This window comes from Anomaloglossus baeobatrachus, chromosome 6, assembly GCF_048569485.1.
Source record: "Anomaloglossus baeobatrachus isolate aAnoBae1 chromosome 6, aAnoBae1.hap1, whole genome shotgun sequence".
In the NCBI taxonomy this organism is placed as follows: domain Eukaryota; kingdom Metazoa; phylum Chordata; class Amphibia; order Anura; family Aromobatidae; genus Anomaloglossus; species Anomaloglossus baeobatrachus.
In genome coordinates this window covers 74,745,901-74,761,708 of record NC_134358.1, presented here as the reverse complement: position 1 = coordinate 74,761,708, position 15,808 = coordinate 74,745,901, and the positions used below count along the sequence as shown (strand labels likewise).

At 43.3% G+C, this 15,808-nt stretch overlaps 1 protein-coding gene across 1 annotated transcript in view; it reads right to left on the bottom strand.

The window, feature by feature from the left end:
• Window positions 1–720: 720 nt before the first annotated feature.
• The window catches only part of CDH17 (cadherin 17), a 128,757-nt gene continuing 113,669 nt past the window's right edge, over window positions 721–15,808 (bottom strand). The window contains exons 14-17 of the mRNA XM_075353043.1: window positions 11,760–12,002; window positions 9,130–9,246; window positions 6,703–6,819; window positions 721–992 (exon numbers count right to left, since the gene is read on the bottom strand). Coding sequence (XP_075209158.1) covers window positions 889–992; window positions 6,703–6,819; window positions 9,130–9,246; window positions 11,760–12,002 — 581 coding nt within the window. The 3' untranslated portion in view covers window positions 721–888. The remainder of the gene's footprint in view (window positions 993–6,702; window positions 6,820–9,129; window positions 9,247–11,759; window positions 12,003–15,808) is intronic.

The window sequence follows — 15,808 nt, the reverse complement described above, 5'->3', positions numbered from 1 at the left end:
TGAGCACTACCATGCTCGGGTGTACCCGAGTGAGCACTACCATGCTCGTGTGTACCCAGTGAGCACTACCATGCTCGGGTGTACCCAAGTGAGCACTACCATGCTTACTCGTAACAAGCAGGAAACCAATGGGGACCTCGAGCATTTTTCCTGAAGATTTTAGGTGAAAATGCTCAAATTCCCCATTGACTTCTACTGTATTATCTTGGTACACGTGTTGAGCCTGTCCCAGTGTTCAACTACTCGTTACGAGTATCAAGCACCGGAGCATAGTAGTGCTTGCTCATCACTCATCACTAGTTACCAATACTGAGTACCAAGCACCCAAGCATGGTAGTGCTCACTCATCACTAGTACTGACTAATAAATAAAAGAAAAAAACCTACTTCCACTGATGTACTACTCCGTTCTGTGCTGTGTACAGACTGAGGCTTCTGTTGAAATCAAGACGTAGCGGGGATGGTGGGGGGGGGGTTCAACTCATGGACCTCATAATAGCCACGCAATCTGCCTCTCTGGCTCTATTAGTGATGTACCATTGCTATTAACATCTCTCCTATATCACTTGCCGCCAACCACATCTTTCACATCTCTCAGACCACTTCAATCAAATATTCACATCTCAAATTTAAAGTCAAGTCATCAATTGTAAAGGTCTGGAAAACATATTTTCCAAGAAAAATTGTAATTATGGTGAAAAAAAAAATCCACATGTTCTCATTATTTTCCAAAATAACGTTCCATTTATTTAAACACATAACTTTCTAATAAGTAAAAACATGCACAGTCATAGGGAGTCTTGTAGTTTTCTTACGCGCTGCTTCATATCAAAATGGAACTTTCGGGAACTCAGACTTTGGAATCTTTCAAAAATTCTATAACGTTTTCTCAGGAGCTCAGGTTTACAGTCTCTGCTGGATTGGTGGCATCACCACTGCTCGCCTTCTTCTTCTTTTTGTTTATTGATATGAAAACAGCCCCAACTATTATACCTGAAAAAAAAAAGATGTAGTTAAATACATTTCTGGGTTTCTTGCTCATCCAGAATGTCTAGTTGGTATGTGACCACAAGTAGACAGGTATCATACATGTGGTCATGTGACTGCCCGCTCACACCGGAGACTCCAAGGAAACGTGACAGTATGTGCACCATACGCCATCACAATTCAGCAGTCTGCAGTCACATAGGGTGATGGCAGGTTTTTGTCTTAAAGGGAACCTGTCACCAGATTTGGCCCATATAAGCGGCGGCCACCACCAGTGAGTATTCTAGAATACTGTATATAAGAGCCCAGGCCACTCTGTATCATGTAAAAAACACTTTTATAATACTCAACCAGGGGGCGGTCAAATCCAATGGCATTGCTGCTCTCCGATCTGGTGCTTCCTTTCTGCGGTGATTCCCATCCTCCTTCTACCCAGCCCAGTGTTGATGATGTGTCCTACGTCATCCACACAGGCCGGCATTGCGGTCCTGTGCAGGTGCACTTCTCTCTGCCCTGCTGAGGGCAGATCAATGTATTGTAGTGCGCATGCGCGGTCAGTCTTTAACCTTTCCTCGCACCTGCGCATTATAGTACTTTGATCTGGCCTCAGCCGGGCAGATCAAAATGCGCCTGTGCAGGACCGCAATGCCGGCCTGTGTGGATGGTGTAGAACAAGTCATTCACACTGGGATGGGTAGAAGGAGGATGGTGATCAATGCAGAGAGGAGGCGCTGGATCGGAGAGAGAAGGTGCTGGACAGGAGAGCAGTGACACCCATTAGATCGGACCGCCCCCTAGGTGAGTATAATAAAGGTGTTTTTCATGTTATACAGAGCGGCCTGGGCTATTATATACAGTATTCTAGAATGCTGTATATAAGAGCTCACTGGTGGTGGCCGCAGCTTATAGGGGACAAATCAGGTGACAGGTTCCCTTTAAATGAGTTGTCTGTCTTTGAAGTCAATTTTTTTTTACATAAATGAATGCAATTGGGATTAAAAATCATTTTTGCAATCGTGCTTCATTATAAAAAATAGCACCATTTTCCTTCTATAGCCTCTGTATTACATTATATATTGATGGATGCAGAATGAGTTAGCGGAGTCGAGTCGGCCACATTATCATGTTGCCCTTTTTAGTTTATAGATATCACAGGTTTTTATCCTGCAGCTTTCCTCACATATACCTCTCGAATGTAGTAACTGAAGTTTTTTTTTACGTTCCACATAGAAGGATCTAGTGAAGACAAAAGCACCAAAAGCGCACAATTCAGCGTCATCTTCAGGCGCACAGTGGGTGCAGTTTTCATGAAATCACATCCACTTTGCTTGGATAGTTAAACAGCAGAATTTCTGGGCAGAAAAAGCAGCAGAAAAAAAACGCAGTATTTACGCTACATGTGAACAGGACCTAAATTTCTAATCAAAGCGGATGTGATTCCATGAATGACGCCTTCAGTGCCTCTAAAGACACTGCTGAACTGTGCGGCTTTGGTGTTTATTTTCCTCTATAAACTTCAATGTGGAACCTGAAAAAAATGCAAGTAAAAAAATGCTTTTCAATTCTTAAATGCAGAATCAGAGCTTTACTGTACTATATATTATATTATCACATTTTGTATTTGTTTCTCATTATTTTTAGCAGTTTTATAGGAACAAAAAAACTACTTTTTCTTCACCTTTAGAATACAGGGACATAGAAATACACTGCTATGTAAAGATGTATCTCTATGTACCTGTATAATTGATTTCTGAGTGCCCTGCCAGCAATACCGCTCAAGTATAGCAAATTCTCCTATGTTCCTCAGTGTGGGTGGTGGCTCATTGTCACAGCTGCTGCCTACAACCTAAAAAATTGTGAATTTAAGTGTAGGGGGAGACCAGAGAAAAGGAGAATTGTTTACTTAATTTATGTTCATGCAGAAAGATGCCAGTAAGGAGAGGTGAGAGGAAGCTGGGACTGAGACCTCAAATCGGGACAGTCCTGCTGAGTCTGGGATGGTTGGCAGCTATCTACCCAGACAATAAAATGGTGTCACGCGTGTCTCTCTGCATAATGAGACTATTGACAGATTCAGGACTTGAGTCATTCCCATTCTTGACTCTCTATATTAAACATGTTGTCCTTGCAGTTATAGAGTAAGGGGTACTTTGCACGTTGCGACATCGCTACTGCGATATCGCCGGGTCAAATAGAAAGGGACGTACATCCGGCGCCGATAACAACGTCGCAACGTGTAAAGCCTAGGAGAGAAGATGAACGAGCGTGAAACAGTCAAAAATCGGTGATCTGTGTCACATCGGTCATTTTCATAATGTCGGTGCGTCCGCAGGTACGATGTTATTTGTCGCTCCTGCAGCACCACCCATCGCTGTGTGTGAAGCCGCAGGAGCGACAAACATCTCCTTACCTGCGCCCGCCATCCACCGGCAATTCGGAAGGGAGAAGGTGGGCGGGATGTTTACGTCCCGCTCATCTCCGCCCCTCCGCTTCTATTGGCCGGCCGATCAGTGACGTCGCGGTGACGCCGAACGTACCGCCTCCTTGAAGGAGGGATTCTTCGGCAGTTACAGCGACATTGCCGACCAGGTAAGTGCGTGTGAAGCTGCTGTAGCGATAATGTTCGCTACGGCTGTTATCACAAGATATCGCATGTGCGATGGTGTACTATCACGCTCGGCATCGCTATCATCGGCTAGCGATGTCGCAGCGTGCAAAGTACCCCTTAATGTCAGTTTACTTTCCAGCAGCTTCTGACTCAGTTTTTTGCAGTTTGGGACCACTCTCAGTCCCTTTATATACCCTCTGCTGCCAGCAGAATGTGCCGGTTATTCTCTTTTTCCATTTAGATGCTGGTCTTGGAGGTGAAAGGTGCTGGTGAAACCCTCTGCTGAAGTTGTTGTGGTGGCTCCAGCTTGGTGCTGACTGCAGGTGTGTGTTGTGGTGTTTTCGCCTGTCTGTCTTCCTTACCAGATATGCTTTTCCAGTGCAGTGGTGGGGCTAGTGTCCTTCACCTGCTCACTCTCTAGCCAGGGATTATTGTAGGGTCTCAGGGCTTCAGGTTCGGCTCGGTGACAGGTGAGGAACCTGTATAGGGACTGGCTAGGAGTGCAGGGTACAGTGGCAGGTAAGTGGAGAAGGTGTTCATCTTTGCTCTAACTAGCCCTATGGCCCACCGTTGTTAAAGTGCCCCTAATGCACACCTTGTTTGTCATGATGTACTCTTGTTTGGTGTTTTGTCTCACGCCAGACTCTCCACAAGTTTGTGCCGTGACAATGGCTGCTGGTGGAGGAGCATGTGTCCAGACCGGTCCATCACTATCCTCCAATAAAGCAGCTTTCTTCTGTGAGATTTTCAATTAGACAAGGCTGATGGACAGGTCTGGTCATATGTTCGTCCACCAGTAGCCATTTTAGGAACTGGAGTGCTAGTTAGTCAGTCAGGGGAGCAGCAGGAGAGCCTGTCACATCTATGTAATAGTAAGTGCCACAAAATCATGTCCCCAACACACAGATAAAATAAAGATAATGTGTCTGACCCGACCATGGTAACTGGTTCTGCAGCCATCAATATACAGTATAATGTAATACAGTGGCTATAGGAGACAAACGGTGCAAAATTTGTAATGAAACCCAATTACATGCATTTAAGTAAGAAAAAAATTGTCCCCAAAAGGTGCACCTACCCCATTAAGCTCAGAAATCCCCTTTACTATATATTATGTATAGTAGGTAAAATTACTACAGTTGTCCACTTTCAGGCAACAAACTAAGCTTACTTGGCTTTTTCCTTAAATGGGTTGTCCAGCTAAAGTCAACTGTGCTTAAAGGGAATCTGTCAGCAGGTTTTTACTACCGCATGATGTGGGCAAAGAGATTCTGAATCCAACAATGTACCCCTTAGATTACTGGCTGCAGCCGTTCTGACACAATACGCATTTTTAGTTTAAGTCATGTAGCAGAATCGACAGAACTATCTACGCCCGAACCAGGCTCTCAATAGAGATAGAGATTGTACATTGACTGTGAGATGTGAATCAGAGGAGGGGGCATGCCTAACAACATTGCAGAGCCAGCTACCCACAGCAATGATAAGGGTCTGGCTGCTAAAACAAACATAGCAAGTAAACAAAAGATCGGACAGTGACAACACAGGCATGCCTGAATTTTTTGTCTTAACCTTTGCAACATGCTAGCTTCTGCATATAGCAAAATCCTGCTGACAGATTCCCTTTAACTCGATAAGTTATACAACTAATAGATTCCCCAATCTTCATCTGCAGGCTTTGGACACAGGACACTATTTTCAGTGTGGCTATATGATCGTGTGTATGAAGGGGGCTGGCTGACTGGCTCATTTGAATAACTAACACAGGCTAATATTCTTTCCAAACATCAGCTGTGAGAGAGGAAGGGGTCATATTGGGCTTAGTTATTGAATTGCACAGTCAGACTGATGTATTTTTTTAAACATTTTTGTCAATTTTTTTTCATATCATTATCTTAACTAAACAAAGTTAGTAATCTTGCAATTTTGAAATTGGTCGCTGGGACTTTTTCTTAGACTCATATTTTCTGTTCTTTTGGGCAGAGTTTTCAACAGATTACTTACCAGCAGGGGCAGGGTTACATTGACAAATAACACCTCTATTCACAGCTGATAACACAGGATCCACAAAAGGTGATATCACAGCTCACCTGCTCCCCCTCCCTTCACAGTGACCTTTGCACAAGCTGTTTCAATGCAAAATCGGGTCAGAGTTTGTTGATTGCTGCTAATGTACATGTGTTGTTTCCTAAAACAACTGGAAGTTAGAGCTCTGCTAATGTACATGTGTTGTTTCCTGAAACAATAGGACGTTAGAGTGCTGCTAATGTACAGGTGTTTCCTAAAACAACATGGAGTTAGAGCTCTGCCAATGTACATGTGTTGTTTCCTGAAACAACATGAAGTTAGAGTGCTGCTAATGTACAGGTGTTGTTTCCTAAAATAACATGGAGGTAGAGCTCTGCCAATGTACATGTGTTGTTTCCTGAAACAACATGAAGTTAGAGTGCTGCTAATGTACAGGTGTTGTTTCCTAAAACAACATGGAGTTAGAGCTCTGCCAATGTACATGTGTTGTTTCCTGAAACAACATGAAGTTAGAGTGCTGCTAATGTACATGTGTTCTTTCCAGAAACAACAGGAAGTTAGAGTGCTGCTAATGTACAGGTGTTGTTTCCTAAAACAACAGGAAGTTAGAGCTCTGCTAATGTACATGTGTTGTTTCCTGAAACAACAGGAAGTTAGAGTGCTGCTAATGTACATGTGGTGTTTCCTGAAACAACAGGAAGTTAGAGTGCTGCTAATGTACAGGTGTTGTTTCCTGAAACAACAGGAAGTTAGAGCTCTGCTAATGTACATGTAGTGTTTCCTGAAACAACAGGAAGTTAGAGTCGAAAAAAGCCCCAGTAGCCTGTGTGAAAGGAGTAAGATTTCTAATTTTTATTTTAACATAAATTGTGATCTGAAAAAAAACCATCTTTTAAAGAAGATAAATTTAACACCAAAACTTGGTCATTTTCTCATAAAACTTTCTTTTTAAGGCCTTGAGTACATGGTTTTCTGTGTTATGCATCTGATTTTTACAAAAAGGCAACAAGTATTTCCTTGAGAAAAGATAATTTGGGGCATGGTGAAACATGTGCAAGTCATAAAGGTACTGCAACTAACCTATTACTGCCAGAGTGCCAAATAATATTCCGAGAGCCAGTCCAATACTTGTCAGCCCATTAGACTCTAATGGTTCGATCTCACACTGGTTGTTCGAGGTACAAGAGCAGATACGGACTGCAAAAGAAAACAGTTTATCGATACAAGGTCATCATTATTTCTGTATTATACCCATATTGCTATAACTATTATTCTACAAAATGCTAAAATAATATTTTGTGTTGGAGATAGGTTTATTTGACTAGACTCGATGAGTTGTTGGGCAATTTTATTAGAAAAGTTATTAAACAAAATGGGGCAATTTGCTAATTTTGTCCACTATTTAGACAGCATAATTAAAGTTGGCCAGATACGCAAGACAACTGTCGGCCGAATAGTCATTTGGGCAGACCGCTATTTCCTCCGACTTCCCCATACTCATGAACACATGGAAAGACTGAGCCTTCATGAGTGTCCAACAAGAGAAGAGGAGAAAGCTGTTGGGGTGACCACTACCGGTGTCCCCTAGTTGCCTGCTCCTGACCTAATGGATATGGATCAAGTGCATGCACGAAAGACTAACAATAGACAGAGTCAGCTGTAAGCCTCTCCTTGATCACAGAATGGCGCCCCTTCAACTGCTTTATTTTAACAGAGCCCCTGCTTATATAAACAAGGAAAGGGGCATGGTTAGCTCTACTCTACTATTTGGTTGGCCATTTCCCTCAATCCCCTACGTCTCAAGGTTAATTAAGTATTTGATCCATAGGGGATTATGAGAAATGAACAATCAAATTAATTATTTCTCCTTACATAAGCCTGTTTAGAGATATGCATGTGACACAGATCCAAGATGACCACCACTTCTTGTTCTGCACATCCTGCCCTGGTATGCAAGGAATGTCCAGATGGGAGAAGAGGACCAACCCACTGATCAACTTATGGACCAGCCTACTGACCAACCCATAGACAAACCCACTGACAAACCTATGGACCAACCCACTGACCAACTTATGGACCAACCCACTGACCAACCTATGGACCAACCCACTGACCAACCTATGGACCAACCCACTGACCAACTTTTGGACCAACCCACTGACCAACCAATGGACCAACCCACCACCAATGAACACATCTGAGCATGCTCACTGACCAACCAATGGACCAACCCACTGACCAACCAATGGACCAACCCAATGATCAACCCACGGACCAACCCACTGACCAACCTATGGACCAGCCCACTGACCAGCCCACTGACCAACCTATGGACCAACCCACTGACAAACTATTGGACCAACCAACTGACCAGCCAATGGACCAACCCACTGACCAACCCACCACCAATGAATAAATCTGAGCTTGCTCGCAGACCAACCAATGGACCAACCCACTGACCAACCAGTGGACCAACCCACTGACCAACCCACGGACCAACCCACTGACCAACCTATGGACCAGCCCACTGACCAGCCCACTGACCAACCTATGGACCAACCCACTGACCAACCCACTGACCAGCCCACTGACCAGCCCACTGACCAGCTCACTGACCAACCCATGAACCAACCCACGAACCAACCCATGAACCAACCCATGAACCAACCCATGAACCAACCCATGAACCAACCCATGAACCAACCCACTGACTAACCCACTGACCAACCCACCACCAATAAAAACATCTGAGCATGCTCACTGTAGAGCTAACCATGCCCCCTTTCCTTGTTTATATAAGAAGGGGCTCTGTTAAAATAAAACAGTTGAAGCCGCACCATTCTCTGATCAAGAAGAGGCTTACATCTGACTCTGGTGTAATTCTTTCGTGCATGCACTTGATCCATATCCATTAGGTCAGGAGCAGGCAACTAGGGGATACCGGTAGTAGTCACCCCAATAAAGCGACTTTTAGACATGGTCTGATCATACCACATCTTCTGGCACATGGAGGAATTAAAAATGTATACAGACATTACGACTGATTCTTTGTGTGAGGTAAAACATTTCCCTCCCTGTTTTAAAAAAAATGTTTTACCTCAGAGAAAGAATAATTTGCAATCCTTTGCTGTAATGTCTGTACACTTTTTTGTTTCATCCACTGCCCAGGCGCTGTGGTATGATCAGACCATGCCCCTGTACGGTCAGACACGGTCATTACACAGTACACAGCAGGGACGCATATATATGATTATCTCAGCACAGGAACATTTTTATTAAACGCATCCGATTGTGGAAATTAATATTATTCAAAGATCTATTGACTAAAACAAAATTTTGTAAATTAGATAAAAAATTTTTGTACATGTCTCATTTGACTTGGAAAACAAGTATATACAACACATAAGTGCAGTGCATGGTCTGTACGTTTTTTTGCCACCAACTGTAACAGAATTATATTTTGTTTAGTGTAATAAATATACCCCAGTGTAGTTCTTTTTTTCTTACCTGGTACATTAACGTTATTTTCCAATGGTGGACGTCCATTATCCCTAATAATTACTGGAACATAGATAGTTTGCTTTGGAAAGTTTGAATGCAGCATGGTCAGACGAGCAGTAGTAGCTGTAGGAAATGTATAGAAGAACCTTTAGTCTCATATCATTGCTTTAAAGGTTTTCCATAAGTGGTCAGGAACATACAATGAGACTCATAGCTCCTTCACATGTCATCTTTACCTCGGCCCCTACTCAGTCACCCCAATCCTTCGCGCTTAATGATTCCCCCTTCCGCCTGTTTGAAGGCTTCGGTCAATTATGTTTCTATGCTTGGATTCTATAAATTGTGTAAACTGAAGTCACGTTGAATATTTGTGTGTGTGTTTGCAAAACCAACTGTTTATCCCAGATAATCAGTTGACGGACTGAATACAATTTGGGGTCATTTGATCATTTTTAGATATAATAAGGTCAAGATCATGCAAAAAGGTCAGTCCACCGGCCGAAGAACCTCAGCTACAGCTAAAATTTAGATGTCCTGATCTATAGTGCATCCCAATATAAGTTAGCAGTGGACTTACTAATTACACTAAACAGTCATAAAAAAAATATTTGGCAATGAATTATCTAAAAGTTTACAAGCCCTATCAAAGCTATATTGCCCCACCAACATATCCTCTGATGGAACCATTATCAGTTCATTATTTTTTCTAAAAGTTTAAAATAAGCAATACATTTCGTTCAACTTCACAATTGTGTCCCACTTGTTGTTGATTCTTCACCATAACATTAAAAATTTTTCATCTTTATGTTTGAAGCCTGAAATGTGGGAAATGGTTGAAAAATTCAAAGGGACCAAATATTTTCGCAAGGCACTGTAAATTCTGAGATAAGAATCTGTATTCAATGAAGACTTTCCCATTACTGAGATAGGAGATGGCAGTTGGTGCTAATGAGATTCTATGTAGGTAGAAAAGGGAGCAGGGGTGCTCTGCCTCTAACTCCTTCCTCTTCCTCTAGCTCTTTCCTCACTGTTACTGATGAAATTCTATGTAGGTAGAAGAGGGAGGAGGAAGCGAAACTCTGCCTCTAGCTTCTCCCTCTGCCTCAAGCTCCTCCCTCTGCCTCTAGCTCCTCCCTCTGCCTCTATCACCTCCCTCTGCTTAAAGCTCTTCCATCTGCCACAAGCTCCTTACTCTGCCTTAAGCTCCTCCCTGTTACTGATGAAATTCTATGTAGGTAGAAGAGGGAGGAAGGGGTGGGACTCTGCCTCTAGCCTTTCCCTTTGTATCAGTCTCCTCCCTCTGCCACAAGCTTCTCCCTGTGCCTCTAGCTTCTCTCTATGCCTCCAGCTCCTCCCTGTTACTGATCAGTTTTTATGTAGAAGAGTGAGGCGAGGCGGAGCTCTGCCTCTAGCTTCTCTTTCTGACTCAAGCTCTTCCCACTGCCTCTAGCTCCTCCCTATGCCTATAGCCTTTCCCTCTACCTTTAGCTCTTCCTTATGCCTCTAGCCCCTCCCTCTGCCTCCAGCCCCTCTCTCAGCCTTCAGCTCCTTCCTCTGCCTTTAGCTGTTCCCTGTTACTGATGAGATTCTATGTAGGCAGAAGAGGGAGAAGCAGAGCTTTGACACTAGCTCCTCCCTCTGCCTCTAGCTCCTCCCTAATACTGATGAGATATTATGTAGGTAGAAGAGGGAGGAGGGGTGGAGCTCTGCCTCTAGATCCTCCTTCTGCCTCTAGCTGCTCCTTCTGACTCTAGATCCTCCCTCTGCCTCCAACTCCTTCCTCTGCCTCTAGCTCTTCAATCTGCCTCTAGCCCCTCCTTCTTCCTTTAGCTCCTCTCCCTGCCTCTAGCTCCCCCCTCTAGCTCCTCAATCTGTCTCTAGATCCTCAATCTGCCTCTAGCCCCTTCTTCTTCCTCTAGCTCCTCAATCTGCCTCTAGCTCCTCTCTCTGCCTCTAGCTCCTCTCTCTGCCTCTAGCTCCGCCCTCTGCCTCTAGCTCCTCCCTCTGCCTCAAGCTCCTCTCTCTGCCTCTAGCTCCTCTCTCTGCCTCTAGCTCCTCTCTCTGCCTCTAGCTCCTCTCTCTGCCTTTAGCTCTTCCCTCTGTTTCTAGCTCCTCTCTCTGCCTCTAGCTCCTCTCTCTGCCTCTAGCTCCTCTCTCTGCCTTTAGCTCTTCCCTCTGTCTCGAGCTCCTCTCTCTGCCTCTAGCTCCTCTCTCTGCCTCTAGCTCCTCCCTTCTCCAGTCAAGATGGAATCTCATCAGCACCAACTGCCATCTCCTATCTCAGTAATGGGAAAGTCTTCAATGATTATTACAGATTTTTCCTGACAATTGAGAATTTTGATAATGACTGATCAATTCTGGCAGAGAAAGAAGCAGATTTGTCTGATAAGATATACTACGCAGTTGCTAATTTTCATGTGTATTATTGATCAATAAAATAAAAGTTAAAACAACAGTTATGCTTTAAGGAGCAACAGCAGAAATCCCTCTTGGGGATAACTTTAGAGACCCTAACTTCATGATGTGTCCTGTATGTATAACTCAAACAACAAAGCTTTATCACCTAATAAAAAATGGAGCCAAGGACGCTGTTTGACTCACTGCACTTTCATGCGAGCTGATTTCATGGCACTTACCATTCACATATTGGATGTTCCAATCCCTTACTGTAGTTTCATTACCACCAAGACGAAATTTCAGTGCCACCCCCCAAGGTGGCCGATCATCGTCTGTACCGCTGAATTCAAATGACTCTGGTTTTGTCAATGGATAACAGAAAGAAAAATCTCCAAAATAATCCTTGGCCAATCGGGGACTATTGTCATTGATGTCATTCAGATACAAGTAGAGGCTGACGGATGAACTCATTTTTGGATTTTCTGTTAAAAGAAAATATAAAGTATAAAGAGTTAACTATCTGTGAACTTATAATGTGAAAGTGTACGGATGGGGCGGTCTAGGAGAGTTCGGATTTTCCCCCAGTAATTTATAAACTAAGTTAATCTCCAACACCCAAATGCTGGTTTTGATATAGACATGTTTGGGATTAAACCCCTGCTAGATAACGAAATGCTTGGTTTGATGGCCCAAAACCCTTTAATGAATCTGCCGGAGCATTTCTCTACAAGAAGCTCCTGGGTTGCAGGGGTTACATTTATAAATATAACCTTGTCAGTCCCATATGATATATATGATATATACAGTATATACAGTCAGGGCCAGTAATATTTGGACAGTGACACAAGTTTTGTTATTTTAGCTGTTTACAAAAACATGTTCAGAAATACAATTATATATATAATATGGGCTGAAAGTGCACACTCCCAGCTGCAATATGAGAGTTTTCACATCCAAATCGGAAAAAGGGTTTAGGAATCATAGCTCTGTAATGCATAGCCTCCTCTTTTTAAAGGGACCAAAAGTAATTGGACAAGGGACTCTAAGGGCTGCAATTAACTCTGAAGGCGTCTCCCTCGTTAACCTGTAATCAATGAAGTAGTTAAAAGGTCTGGGGTTGATTACGGGTGTGTGGTTTTGCATTTGGAAGCTGTTGCTGTGACCAGACAACATGCGGTCTAAGGAACTCTCAATTGAGGTGAAGCAGAACATCCTGAGGCTGAAAAAAAAAAAAAAATCCATCAGAGAGATAGCAGACATGCTTGGAGTAGCAAAATCAACAGTCGGGTCCACATTCTGAGAAAAAAGGAATTGACTGGTGAGCTTGGGAACTCAAAAAGGCCTGGGCGTCCACGGATGACAACAGTGGTGGATGATCGCCGCATACTTTCTTTGGTGAAGAAGAACCCGTTCACAACATCAACTGAAGTCCAGAACACTCTCAGTGAAGTAGGTGTATCTGTCTCTAAGTCAACAGTAAAGAGAAGACTCCATGAAAGTAAATACAAAGGGTTCACATCTAGATGCAAACCATTCATCAATTCCAAAAATAGACAGGCCAGAGTTAAATTTGCTGAAAAACACCTCATGAAGCCAGCTCAGTTCTGGAAAAGTATTCTATGGACAGATGAGACAAAGATCAACCTGTACCAGAATGATGGGAAGAAAAAAGTTTGGAGAAGAAAGGGAACGGCACATGATCCAAGGCACACCACATCCTCTGTAAAACATGGTGGAGGCAACGTGATGGCATGGGCATGCATGGCTTTCAATGGCACTGGGTCACTTGTGTTTATTGATGACATAACAGCAGACAAGAGTAGCCGGATGAATTCTGAAGTGTACCGGGATATACTTTCAGCCCAGATTCAGCCAAATGCCGCAAAGTTGATCGGACGGCGCTTCATAGTACAGATGGACAATGACCCCAAGCATACAGCCAAAGCTACCCAGGAATTCATGAGTGCAAAAAAGTGGAACATTCTGCAATGGCCAAGTCAATCACCAGATCTTAACCCAATTGAGCATGCATTTCACTTGCTCAAATCCAGACTTAAGACGGAAAGACCCACAAACAAGCAAGACCTGAAGGCTGCGGCTGTAAAGGCCTGGCAAAGCATTAAGAAGGAGGAAACCCAGCGTTTGGTGATGTCCATGGGTTCCAGACTTAAGGCAGTGATTGCCTCCAAAGGATTCGCAACAAAATATTGAAAATAAAAATATTTTGTTTGGGTTTGGTTTATTTGTCCAATTACTTTTGACCTCCTAAAATGTGGAGTGTTTGTAAAGAAATGTGTACAATTCCTACAATTTCTATCAGATATTTTTGTTCAAACCTTCAAATTAAACATTACAATCTGCACTTGAATTCTGTTGTAGAGGTTTCATTTCAAATCCAATGTGGTGGCATGCAGAGCCCAACTCGCGAAAATTGTGTCACTTTCCAAATATTTCTGGACCTAACTGTATATACATATACTATATATATATATATATATATATATATATATATATATATATATATATATATATATATATATATATACAGTGCCTACAAGTAGTATTCAACCCCCTGCAGATTTAGCAGGTTTACACATTCAAAATCAACTTGGCATTGTGACATTTGGACTGTAGATCAGCCTGGAAGTGTGAAATGCACTGCAGCAAAAAAGAATGTTATTTCTTTTTTTTTTAAATTGTGAAAAGTTTATTCAGAGGGTCATTTATTATTCAACCCCTCAAACCACCAGAATTCTGTTTGGTTCCCCTAAAGAATTAAGAAGTATTTCAGGCACAAAGAACAATGGGCTTCACATGTTTGGATTAATTATCTCTTTTTCTAGCCTTTTCTGACTAATTAAGACCCTCCCCAAACTTGTGAACAGCACTCATACTTGGTCAACATGGGAAAGACAAAAGAGCATTCCAAGGCCATCAGAGACAAGATCGTGGAGGGTCACAAGGCTGGCAAGGGGTACAAAACCCTTTCCAAGGAGTTGGGCCTACCTGTCTCCACTGTTGGGAGCATCATCCGGAAGTGGAAGGCTTATGGAACTACTGTTAGCCTTCCACGGCCTGGACAGCCTTTGAAAGTTTCCACCCGTGCCGAGGCCAGGCTTGTCCGAAGAGTCAAGGCTAACCCAAGGACAACAAGGAAGGAGCTCCGGGAAGATCTCATGGCAGTGGGGACATTGGTTTCAGTCAATACCATAAGTAACGTACTCCACCGCAATGGTCTCCATTCCAGACGAGCCCGTAAGGTACCTTTACTTTCAAAGCGTCATGTCAAGGCTCGTCTACAGTTTGCTCATGATCACTTGGAGGACTCTGAGACAGACTGGTTCAAGGTTCTCTGGTCTGATGAGACCAAGATCGAGATCTTTGGTGCCAACCACACACGTGACGTTTGGAGACTGGATGGCACTGCATACGACCCCAAGAATACCATCCCTACAGTCAAGCATGGTGGTGGCAGCATCATGCTGTGGGGCTGTTTCTCAGCCAAGGGGCCTGGCCATCTGGTCCGCATCCATGGGAAGATGGATAGCACGGCCTACCTGGAGATTTTGGCCAAGAACCTCCGCTCCTCCGTCAAGGATCTTAAGATGGGTCGTCATTTCATCTTCCAAAAAGACAACGACCCAAAGCACACAGCCAAGAAAACCAAGGCCTGGTTCAAGAGGGAAAAAATCAAGGTGTTGCAGTGGCCTAGTCAGTCTCCTGACCTTAACCCAATTGAAAACTTGTGGAAGGAGCTCAAGATTAAAGTCCACATGAGACACCCAAAGAACCTAGATAACGTGGAGAAGATCTGCATGGAGGAGTGGGCCAAGATAACTCCAGAGACCTGTGCCGGCCTGATCAGGTCTTATAAAAGACGATTATTAGCTGTAATTGCAAACAAGGGTTATTCCACAAAATATTAAACCTAGGGGTTGAATAATAATTGACCCACACTTTTATGTTGAAAATTTATTAAAATTTAACTGAGCAACATAACTTGTTGGTTTGTAAGATTTATGCATCTGTTAATAAATCCTGCTCTTGTTTGAAGTTTTCAGGCTCTAACTTATTTGCATCTTATCAAACCTGCTAAATCTGCAGGGGGTTGAATACTACTTGTAGGCACTGTATATATATATATGTACCGCCCCTGCGTCAGCAGCCAAGACTGCTCGGATCCAGATCTCCGGTGGCTCGAGGGGTCTCCGGACCCGGGAGGTGTCGTGCAGCCACTCGAAATAAAAGGGGGGTATTTACAGGGGGGTTTGTGTTTATAGTTCGTGAC